This window comes from Rhinoderma darwinii, chromosome 5 (genome assembly GCF_050947455.1).
Source record: "Rhinoderma darwinii isolate aRhiDar2 chromosome 5, aRhiDar2.hap1, whole genome shotgun sequence".
NCBI lineage: Eukaryota > Metazoa > Chordata > Amphibia > Anura > Rhinodermatidae > Rhinoderma > Rhinoderma darwinii.
The window spans coordinates 190,267,327-190,279,725 of NC_134691.1; the positions used below are offsets into that span (position 1 = coordinate 190,267,327).

The 12,399-nt window shown below is 42.5% G+C and overlaps 1 protein-coding gene across 1 annotated transcript in view; it reads right to left on the reverse strand.

Annotated features, from left to right (window-relative positions):
* Positions 1-4,650: 4,650 nt before the first annotated feature.
* ANKS6 (ankyrin repeat and sterile alpha motif domain containing 6) overlaps positions 4,651-12,399 on the reverse strand; it is a 76,791-nt gene continuing 69,042 nt past the window's right edge. Inside the window, exons 14-16 of the mRNA XM_075826830.1 lie at positions 11,181-11,297; positions 9,959-10,055; positions 4,651-4,919 (exon numbers count right to left, since the gene is read on the reverse strand). Coding sequence (XP_075682945.1) covers positions 4,870-4,919; positions 9,959-10,055; positions 11,181-11,297 — 264 coding nt within the window. The 3' untranslated portion in view covers positions 4,651-4,869. The remainder of the gene's footprint in view (positions 4,920-9,958; positions 10,056-11,180; positions 11,298-12,399) is intronic.

Sequence of the window (12,399 nt, forward strand, 5' to 3'; positions counted from 1 at the left end):
ATGAGAGCCTACATAAACAGAGTCTTCGTTTTTGGGGTCAATGGTTCTACAAAATGTCTCAATTAAAAACTCTTGAAACGCATGTTTTTTTTTTTTACATGTGTACTTTTCAAAACAATTTTGCCATGTGTGAACCCAACCTAAGCCCTTATTCACACGACAGGGTTTATATAAGGCATATATGGACATTGAAGTCAGTGACTTCTCCTGGAATGTGGGGGGGGGGGGGGGGAGGATGGGTGCAACCTGCAGGGGGCTGTGTGGCATCACCTGCAGGGGGCAGGGTGGCATCTACAAAGGGCTGTGTGTGGCAACAAATTTAAATGAAATTCATCTGATTTTAAAACAGACAGGGAAAAAACGGATGCAAAACGGGTCAAAAGCGGCCGTTAAAAACTGCAACATGGCCCGAAACGGAATCAGAACGGATGCAAAACAGCCGATTTTATCGGCCGACACTCGGACCCTGTCGTGTGAATGAGGCGTAAGGCATTAGGAACAATAGACCCCTAATGGGGCTATTCACACGACCGATTTTTTGACGGGTCTGGAAAACCGGCCGTCAAAAAATGGGACATGCCCTATTTTCGGTTGTGTACCCGGCCCCCATAGAAGTCTATGGGGCCGGGTAATACACGGCCATCACCGGAATGTGTCCCGAGTGATGGCCGGGTCTACCGTCGCTCGCGCTCTCTCTCCTCTCCTCCTCACAGTACAGAGTGCATGTGAGGAGGAGGAGGAGGGTCTTTTTTTTGCTCCCTGTAGGAGTGGGAATCCCCAATCCCCGGCCGGGGATTGGGGATTCCGCTACAGGAGAAGTGAGTGACTACACTGTCCATATATGGACACAGCGAAGTCACTCACTTCTGCAGCGGAATCCCCGACTCTATGGCCGGGGATGCCGCTACAGGAGAAGTGAGTGACTACACTGTCCATATATGGACACAGCGATGTCACTCACTTCTGCAGCGGAATCCCCGACTCTATGGCCGGGGATGCCGCTACAGGAGAAGTGAGTGACTACACTGTCCATATATGGACACAGTGACGTCACTCACTTCTGAAGCGGAATTTCCGACCTGTGGCAGGGAATTCCTCTCCAGGAGAAGTCAGTGACTACACTGTCCATATATGGACATTGAAGTGAGTGACTTCTCCTGGAAGGGGGGGGGGGATGGGTGCAACCTGCAGGGGGCTGGGTGGCATCACCTGCAGGGGGCTGGGTGGCATCACCTGCAGGGTGGCATTATCTACAAAGGGCTGTGTGTGGCAACAAATTTAAATGAAATTCATCCGATTTTAAAACGGATGCAAATCGGGTCCAAATTGGCCGGTAAAAACAGCAACACGGCCCGGAACGGATGCAAACCGGCCGGGAAAAAACGGCAGATTTTCCCTGCCGACACTCGGACACTGTCGTGTGAATGAGGCCTAAGTTCACAGTGAAAAGGAAGAATGCGCTGCCTCTCCCGCCCCTCTGAAAGAATCTGCAAATCCTACAGTTCACATTCTACTATGAGAACATAGCCTTATATTTGTGCAAATATACTTAGCGCAAAAATAAATTTCATGGCCTAGTTATATTATTTTTTTTACCTGCAGGTAAAAAAAAAAACAACAAATGATATTTATTGTGTGTCTCATAAATCCATCACGCTTGCCCCTTTTTACAAAGTTGTTTTTTTTACCGCTTTTCTAATGAAGGTGGTGGTGGTGGTAAACAATGGCAGTTACACACTGGCAATGTGAAGTACTATTGTGCCGTACAAGGACTGTCACCTTCAAAAATAAAAATAAAAAATACAATCCGTAAATAACTTGAAAGATGCCGATTTCAAATCTATTTTTATCTTTCTACTCCCCTCTTGCGAATGCATAACGGACTACTAATCTTGGTGATATAATGGAGAGGACTGCATTGACTCGTCATCCTCACGCAGTGAACGGCCTGTTTGTGGGCTTAGTGAGGGGAGTGCATGTGTGTGGAAAGATAAAAGTTGCCGATTCGGAATCAGCATATTTTAAGCTATTTATGGATTACTGTTCCTTAGTAGGAGTTTTGAAGATATGATTCCTATAACCAGAAGTAGAGCTTGTTGGGGAAAAAAATGACGTGCATATTCAGTTTCTGGATCTGCGCCTGGTTAAACATTTACCAACATCCAGGGCTGGCATCAGGTGTCTGCTGCAACTGCACATCACCACCACCCACCGAGGCATCAGGTCACTGCAATGGGGCCCAAGGGCCCTGTGCTTCCACTTTTATGTTTCATGTTCTTTGCAGCGAAGTAAATCCATAGGGTGCCAACCCCAAAGTCAACAAGGATCGGTGGTCACATGCTCCTCTGTTCTCCTCCTTGACATCGACATGGCATGTAAGGAAGGGAGGAGACAAGGAGGTGGAATCTTAAGAACCCCGTGGAGTTTGGAGTCCACCATCATCCGGACAGCAGCCAGCAGCAGTCCTAAGGGTAGGAACACTAGGCAGATACGCTGCGTAAAACTACACAGCGCATCCAACCTAGAACCCGCAGCACACCACGTTGCAGTTTTCAGGTGGCATGTCCACTGCGGAAATTTTGTAGTAATAAATAGTTTAAGCTTACCCCAGCTGTAGTCATTGTAACGCATCCCTCTCTTCTGAGCGTAGCCGGCTCCATGTGACCTCCCTTGACTGGTTGCAGCAGTCACATGGGATAAAACACCATCCCAGGAGGATAGGCTGTGCTCAGAAGAAAGGATCACAGCGCTAGGACTACGGCTGGGGGTAAGTATGAGCTGTTTTTATTAATCCTACCTAAAAAACAAAAAAGTCCCAACATATAGCACTTTCTTTCGGGTCTTACCTCCCCATTGAATTCAATGGGGAAAACCCACAACAGAAGAGCAGTGACTCGGAGCATAAATTAACATTCTGCGTATTCAAGAACCGCACCGCAGGTCAATTTATGAACGTTTTTACGGTGAATATTTTCTGCTCTGTGTGACTAACATTTGTTCACACCCCACACTGCTGTATTACGCTGTGGATTTTCTGCAATGAAATACAATGCGGAAAGTCTGCAGTGTTTATGCCTAGTGTGTTCCTACCCGAAGACTGGGGCTAGACCTAGATGTTTATCTTTGTAGTGTGCGATAAATTGCTGTCCACAGGAATGCATTGACTAGCTTGATAATCCCTTCAAAATCACTCCAGTCAAGAGCTTTGACAGTGATTTATATTTTAAACGCGACAGACTGGGATTTCAGAGCTACACGCTTGTCAGGAGCGATTTTAAAGGGATTTTCAAGTTACTCAATTCATTCCTAGGGACAGCGATTTATTGCTCATTACAAAACAAAAGTCTAGCCCCAGCCTAACCCAGAGAGTGCGTGTCAGACTAGACTGTGGGATAGAGGGAGGGATATCATGGGGAGAGTTCCTGATGCTACTGCCTGCCTGTGTCCTGTACAAACCCTAATTTCACTAAAACGTAAAATTATTTTTTACCGGCCCCCCTTCTCCCATGGACCATTCCTAGAGAGCCAATGCCAGGCTAGTTGTCCCCCCCCCCCCTCCCATCGTCTCTCTTCTCTGCCACATCCCCCATAAGAGCCCCTGCAACCTACTGATCCCCACCTGCCCACCCAGAGCCCCTGCTAAGGTGTGTCCCCCGCCCCTCTAAGAGACCCTGTAGTCTTGTGTCTCCTGCTGTTGCTCTGTTCCACGTACAGAGGCCCTGTAGCTAGCAGCTACTACTTTGTACTGGGTCTTCTCTTTGCAGAGGCCCTGCTACCTTGCGCCTGCCCTGCCACCTTCTATCATTTCTCCTGCAACCCTTCTTCACAGAATGTGCCCCTCCCTTCTATATAAAGGCTTAATTCTTGGTAGATTAGGCCCCCTGCCCTCATATAGGGCTGGTAAATTGCTCATCTCTTTGACATCGCCCTTGTCAAATAGTCTACACTCATAGTTCCCACCAATAAATATTATGTCATCCAACTCCCAGATCCACTAGATAGACCATAAAATCTAACTGGTGAGGCCTAACCTCAGGGAGGGGTCCTTGTGAATAAGTGTCTAAATAGCTTTGGGGACTGGCCTGGGATATTAATTCTGGGTTGTTTTTTTTTTGGGGGGGGGGTCTTTTCTGGGGTCTAAATTAATTTTGTCATCTGTACTGGGGTCTAAACTAATTTTTACAAATAGTCTTAGAGGATGTGGGTGCTGTGTGTGAGGAGGAGATGAAGGCTTAGAGACTGCGGGATCCAGAAGCAGCAGCAAGAACTGCATGATGGAGTGACTTTTCTGCGTATAAGCAATAATGCAATAATAGTGCAATAATTGTTTAGTATGTTGCCTCTTACATCCCTAAAGGGTCTCTGCAGAACTACGGTCTCCCACTTGGCCCACCACAGAGCCCCTGTCCACCTGTCTGTACCCTGGCCCTCTCAAGTACCCCTGTCAGAATTGCGTCTCCTGAGCCTGCCACTCCTTGCCTACCTCCTGCCTCTGCCCCTCCACACTGCCAGTTTGCTCTCACACCAGCCACACCTCCCTCTACTTTGCTTTGTGCGCCCCCCTTGGCTGCATGGGGCCCAGAAATTCCTGAAGGCAGCTTTTTCTATATCAAATAATTCAATTGAAATCTCAAATATACGAGACAGTCCAGATTTAGAACAAATATATTACGTTTTGACAAGACATTAATATCTTACAACTTCCCTCTCGGACTAAGCTTCTTTGGCCAGAAGGTGCCCAGCGTTCTCTACAGTGATGAGTAGAACCATGCCTCAGTGTCTGTGCGCCATTTGTGGTAAGATGTTGGTGTCTTCAAGCAGGTAAGAAACGGGATCCCAAGTCTGCGTGCTGTCCCGGATAACACAATGCTACCTCTTGTTGGAAACTGATGCTTTTGGTTTTGTACAGACAGAGGGAGCTATGAAGACAGAAAACACAAATTATACAAATGGCAGAACATTTTCATGTACAAAGGCAACTGGAAGAATATTCAGATTTTTGGGGGTTTTATTTTTTTATAAAGCATTTGCTCAGCCCTCATGGAGCATACTGGATATTCAGTTGTGATAATCAAGTAAAGCAACTCCATAAGAGGGTGAACGGTAAAAGTTTCTGTACATCTAAATGGTACGAGACCCTCTTGGGGTGGATGTAAGGCACACGATATGGAAAGGAACTGATTTACAGGTTAGCAAAACAAACCATGTCTAAGCCGAAAACTTTCCGTTTATCCACAGAACGAGCGGTTTTCACACCTTTATGCTACAATTCACATCTTCGTACAACAAACAATTACTGGATCCGAGCTGGTGATTCACACCTTTAAGAGGTTGTCACTTCAGGACAAATCCTTTTCTAAATGCAGACCGGCTAGATATCAGCCAATTGTTGCAGGTCTCGCAGATGAAACCTCCAATGTTCAGCAGATTTTACCAGGAAAGCTGCAGACGGCCACACATTTGAGGCGGCAGGACAAATAAATAGGTGACAATGTATGTATGGCTGGACTAGTTCCTCCAGAACCGGAGCTGCTCTTGTAAAAGCTCTGTGCTCTGGTTAATGAGGAGGAACTGGTGGTGTACCTGTCTATGATGTCCATATTCCGCAATAGAACATATGCAAATGGATCCTAATAAAACAACCCTGGTATAGTGGATTGACTATGCTAGACCTACCATGACCTGAATGAAAAGCCCAAACCACATTTTGTATTTTGATGCAGTTTTTACTGGTTATTTTTCTGCACCAGAAAATACAGTTCAATTGGTGAAATCCACAATCCTCAAAATCTGAAACGTTTCCACTGCATGTGAATGAAAAATCCTCAATAACATTAGTTACATAAATAAAAATATAGTTGATTTCTTGTCTGGATTTCCTGTTGGAAATTGCCGCCAAAACTGCATCAAAATGCAAAGTGCTAACTGGGCTGAACACCGGGACCTGTATCTTACAACAATACCTGCCAAAGTTTCACAACTAAACCACCTGCAACTAACATTCAACAACAGTCAAATCCGGCAGTCCCTAAAAAAACTATTCACCCTCCACAATTGGATTTTTTGAACATTTTTAATCAACGGGAAAATACTTTATTGAACCTAAATTGCATTGTAGAAATTTGTAACTTTTGCCTTTAACTAAAAAAAAAAAAAAGTAGCTATCATGGGGGATCAATATGGTTTTTATTTGAAAAATTATTTTAACAATAAATAAATAAAAATGCTTTTTACAGAGTGTGTAGATTATGTAATAAAATGAAGACTCGTCACCAAACTTACAGTTAAAGGGGCTCTCTGTTTAGGAAACCCATTTTCATATACCCCATTAGTAAATACTAAATTAATAGAGGGGTGTTATCAGTTCAGGATCCTCACCTTGGCCAGAGTGGAGAGCGGTTACAAAGAGCGCCTCTCGATCTTCAAGACCTGTCCTGCATTACACAGACAACCCATTGATTTGAACGGGCACTGTGTAATGCCGGATTTCCCCAATGGCGGCACTGCATGGAAACTGAACACTTACTGAAGGGTGGCCCCACAAATAAAAGCTGATCACTGAGGGTCCAAACAGGAGGACACTGTGATCAGATTATTCTCAAGAGACCCTTCTAAAAAGTCGGGATTGTCCAAAGTGGAGAAATAAACGATAACTGCAATATAACAACTATAGAATGCACTCTTGTTAGTCAGAGCGCTGTTAGACAGTGCTGTTTTGAGTTTGTTTGGAGCGTCTTTTTGACTAAAAACCACCCGCAGTTTGTGTTAAAAAACGCTTACGTTTCAAAATCTGCCTCAAAAATCTGGAAGGAATTTTTTTTTGCTTGGCAAGAAAACTGTATGTGTGCATATACTAACATCCAAATGACCATTGGAACACCTGTATCTGAAAGGTCCAAATAGTGATAAATCAGTGAGCGAAAAACAAACACAATGAAGTAAAACAAAAACACAGAGGGCGACTTTGTGACAAGGAAAATGGTATGTTTGGTTTACGTTGTGTGAATGCCTCTGCAAAAGAGAGTACAAGGTAAAATGAATGCTGCAAAATACAAGAAAATCTTGGAGGATTTTTTGCTAAGGTCTTATTCCTACGAGCATGTCCGATTTACATTCGTAGAAAACAAAACAGTTTTTCATCTGTATGAATATCTTGTTTTCTGCATCACTTAGTGACTGATCTGTGAATAATGGACAGCACAAAAACGTCGTCCATGTTTTTTTTTCACTCACTCACAGACTTCAATTGGAAAGTCTAGTCTGCAAAAAAAGGGACCAGAATAGGGCTTGCTAATGGTTTCTCGCAGCGTACACACTCCCCGTTGAGAAAATGGATGTGTGAAAAAAAAGCCCCATTGACTTGTACGGGTCCATGTGCTGTCTGTTGTGAAAGCAGGAAAGTTTACGATAAAACAAAAAACAAACACCTGTTCAATCCCCCACTGTTCCGGCGCCACCACTCTCCCATCTTAAGATCTATTCCAATTTTAGACATTTATGGCATATTCACAGGACACATATCTCCATATCCTGTATCAAGGAGAACAAATGAAACGGTGGCCAGAATTCTGGAAACGGCCGAGCTCGCTGAACTACACTCTTTTGGTAACTTCCATAGAAGTGAATGTCAGTTACAGAAACAGCGTAGCACAGCAAGCTCCACTATTTTCATAAGTCACAAGTTCTGAAAACCATAGCTCGCAGTGCTACACTGTTTCCATAGCTCCCAATTATCAGCAAGATCGTCTCTCAGGCAGGGCCGGCGAACCACTGCTCGGATGAAAGCCCCGGGACCCGCACCTATCAGACATTTATGGCATATCCTATGAATCTGCTGCCACAAAAAAAGTATTCCCATCTAATACATTTATGTATTACATTATTGCTTTAAATATAAAAAATGAAGCAAATATAGTGAAACCTCTCCAAAAGGCCACCTCTCTGAGAAGACTACCCCTTTATCTAGATCAGATTTCCTGTGACAGATCTTCATTTCCATGATATACAAGATTTAGGTTGCCTGTCTCAAAAAAAGTTTCGATGTATATAAATGGGTCTGACATTTTTTTTATTTTTTTTTAAAATCTTACCATTTGTTGTGTACACCTATGCAGACCTGTGTGTCTCCATGGTTACAGACTCCAAACAAACCCTGCGTATAAGTCTGATTCTGCAGTCATGTGTCTAGCGTAGCAGAAAGAGGGAGTGAAGTGACAAATGACTGCATGATCAGACTACATTAGTCTCATGTAAAGTTATGTTAGAGGCAGTAAAGCAATAATTTTTTTTTGCAAAAGTACAAATACCCTTTGAATTCAATGTTGTTACACATTGCAATATGGAAATAAATCCAATTACTGCCATCAGAGGACTCGCTTACAAATTATAAAACAAATCAAACCACAGCTACAAATTTCATATTCAGGACTAGACCTAGTAATTTTTTTTGTAGTGAGAGATAAATCGCTGTCCATAGGAATGCATTACAGCTAATAATATTACTTCCCCAAAAATCTGTGGGATAAATCGCTGTCCAGAAGAATGCATTGAGTAGCCTGGAAATCTTTTCAAAATCACTCCAGTCAAGAGCTGAATGCTGGGATTACAGAGCTACACACTTATCAGGAGCAATTTTGCAGGGATTTTTAAGCTACTCAATGCATTCCTACGGGCAGCAATGTATCACTCACTACAAATCAAAGTCTATGTCTGAAGCCCCTTTTACACCGGCCGATAAGCGGCCGGTGCAGCGAACGCCGATCAATGAGACATCATTGATCGGCGCTCGCTGGCTCCTGTCACACGGAGCTATTGATAGGGACGAGCGGTCGTTACTCCAACCGTTTGTCCCCATCCGTTATTATCATGTCGGCAGCGCGACTCCCTGTTTACACAGGGAGATGTGCTGCCGACAACGATATTTTACTTTTTTTAAAACTATACGACCAGCAGATGATCAAGCGTTTGCTCATTTTTCTACTGATCGCTGCCCTTTTTACACAGGGCAATTATCGGCAACGAGCATTATATGAATGCTTGTCTGCCCGATAATCGTCCTGTGTAAAACCCCCTTAACCCTAGCCACAATCTTCTGTTACATCAGGTTTCGTTACGAATAAATTTGGGTGTGACCAAAACATCACCTAAACTAAAAATCACAAATGACATACAACATATACTAGTCAATCGCAAACAGCTGGATAGAGGATGCATTTAGTAACCGTCCTGTAGTATCGGACACCTTATGTCTACAGGTCAGGAACGGTCTTATAGAAAAAAAAAATGGCAGTCAGATATAAAAGCAATTCTAAGGGGTGACAGCCGCAGTGGTCACCTCTCTTAGCATCACATGATAAAAGGAAAACATTGTTTTCTTTACTCCATTGGAGGAGCCACTCTGACTAGGAGACTGTAACAGGTCACTGCTTTTAAAGTGTAATCGACAAAAAATATTGTGGCTGAAAAAATGCGCTGTCAAAAAGAAGAAGAAAAAACAAAGACATATTCAACAAGAAAACCGAGTATTGCTGTATAAAGTCCACATGTTACATATAACAGCAATTCTCAATGAGATTTGGAAACACATAAAGGAAAAAATAAAACGCACTCTAAATACACTGGCAAAATGTTATTTTTTGCGGCGAATGTGAATCTAGAATATGCTACTTCGAACATGAGGTGGCTGTGTGTTGAAATTTATACTCACTGAACCGGTTTCTGTAGATTCGCTGATGTGCCATAGTAATTATTCGGATTCATTCTGAATATACATGTGTGCTTTGACAGAAAAGTATATTTCTAGGTGCATGATGTTTAAAGGTATTACTATATAAATATATCGATATACAACCTTTATATATAGGGCTAAACCTGCACAATGACTCTCTTAGGTCACGGGGCATTTTTTAAAGACTCTAGCTCTTTAAGTTAAACCTGCCAAGTTCAGTTGAGTACTTACACTGGTGAGCACCTGCGGGCTGTGTATTACTAGCACTGCTCTCAAACGAGGAATGAAAATTGTGAATGGTTTCCTGCAGAATCTGTCTTTCTCGACCCTTAAAGTGGAAAAATAAAAAATTAATGGGAGTGAGAAGGTAAACAACTTCAAATACTGTTCTTGTCACACATATACATCTAACCAATAACGGTTACCAAGAAAGGTTTAATGGATAGCATCCATCAACAGGTCAGCCCACTTTAAATTAGGGCATTTACAAAGAGAGTGAGTGTGTTCTAAGCCACTAAATGGCCCCTTAAATGCCAAGGGCGAGCTCAAAGCTAGCCAACACTTTAAGTAAATAATGCAAGCTACCTCTTACTAAGACCTTTTGGTTACTCAGAAGTACCAAGAGCCCTAATTTGTGTCTTCAACTAGTAATTTAACGGGGTGTTTAGTAGATGCAGATAAATCCAAAATCTTAACCTATTGGACTTTTTGTAAATGCCCTAATTTAAAAAAAAATCTGTACTGGTGACATATGCTCTCTAACCAGATATTTTCTGATTAGTTAAAAGACTTTATAAAATTTTTCTATTGCTCCAATGCAGCTAAAATAAAAAAAAAAAAAAAAAAGGAGACCACACTGTAAAAAGTCTCTATTAAAAAAATCAGTTTTGAGTCTACAGGTCCTATGCAGACCTAGATGTCACCATGGTTACAGACTACAAACAAAACCATGTGTAGTCTGATCCTGCATTTACATGTTACTCCCCTCCTTCTTGCTAACCTACAGACCGTAGGGGAGAGGGGCAGATGAAAGAGTGATATGTGACTGCAGGATCACACTATACAGGGATTGTTTGTGGTCTAACCATTGAGACACAAAACTAGGATATTTCTAATCAAGACAATATACAAAGTTGCTTCATTTCCCTTTTTTGATGCATTGGAGCAATACAAAACAAAGAGACAAAGTTCCTTTTAGGCTATATAAAGCATAAGCTGAAAAGTTACTGCCCATGGTTTATTGCTCAGTATATCGCAGCTTGAGAAATTGTCAGCAAGTACCGATATTTCCCTTCACAATAGAAATTTAGTTCATGGTTAATGGTTCTGTAGTCAAGCTAGTGGTGATCACATATCGGATATAATGCCATCGAAATGAATGGAACCGTTTAACATGTACAGCAATTTCCTTTACTCCACATTTTATGTTAGTCAAGTTCATGCGATTACTCACCTTTCCTGCATTGAGTTCAGAAATGGCTGCTAAAATCTGCTGTCTGGAACCATCTGTTTTAATGCCCAGTTCCTTCAAGTCACCGTCAGTCAGTGTGAGAAAAGCTTCCATGTCCACCTATGCAAAAATCAAGAAACTCATCACTATAAATATTACAATGTTTTCCCCAAAACGTGAATCATTCGAACGTGAGGAGAGGTCATTTCTTGTGACACACTAAATGTTGATGTCTGATTCTAGAAATAAAGCTACCTGGCAGCCACTCCTACAGAATAAACGTTCACATAATGCCCAACCTAACATGCACGCATGAATTCACGGATCTAAATTGTTAGGTAGAAAATTCTTTCACCCCTTTGCTGCTGATGAGTACATGCATTTCCAGAATACAGCACCTTACCATGTTTTCTTGGAAGACAGTAGAGAGTGAATTGTAGAAAGAGACAAACCCAGTGGGAAGAAAATAAAAATAAAGTCAAGAAGGAGAAAAAGTGAAATCTGCGTACAATTTCTCGGTGTACAATATGTATCAACAGTAATACGATAAAAAGGTCATCTTCCTATATATTCACAACTATTTTTAGCTGGTTTATATATTCTTGAGAATATAGTGCCAACATATTCCGCAGTGCAGAGATTGTCACCATTCACATCAGTCCCTGACCCTACTGGGGCTCACAACTTAAATTTCCCTATCTCAGTCACACACTATTCAAATCGTAGCCCCACCGATCATATACTGATGACCTATCCTCAAATATCAGTGTGTAGAGAAAGTAGTGAAACCACAGCACAATCTGCATGGGGAGGGGAGAGGGATATAACACACAAGCTGCATCAGTGTAGAGATTGAAGAGAATCCACAGCAGAATCTGCAGGGGATGGAGGAGTGAAATCCACACACAAGCTGCATCAGTGTAGAGATTGAAGAGAAACCACCACAAAATCTATAGTGGGAGAGATCAAAGACAGGCAGCAACAGTGTAAAGAGGAGAGAACCCACCACAAAATCTGTAGTGGGAGAGATCAAAGACAGGCAGCAACAGTGTAGAGAGAGAGAGGGAAGAGATCACGCACGCAGCGTCAGCGCATGGACAGTAGAGAGTAGATTATACAGAAAGGGGCAGTATAACATCTACATAAGACAGCAACATCTCGGACACAACTCACATCCAGCATGTATTACTGGGAGGGATACGTCCACATGAAAAAAAGTGTC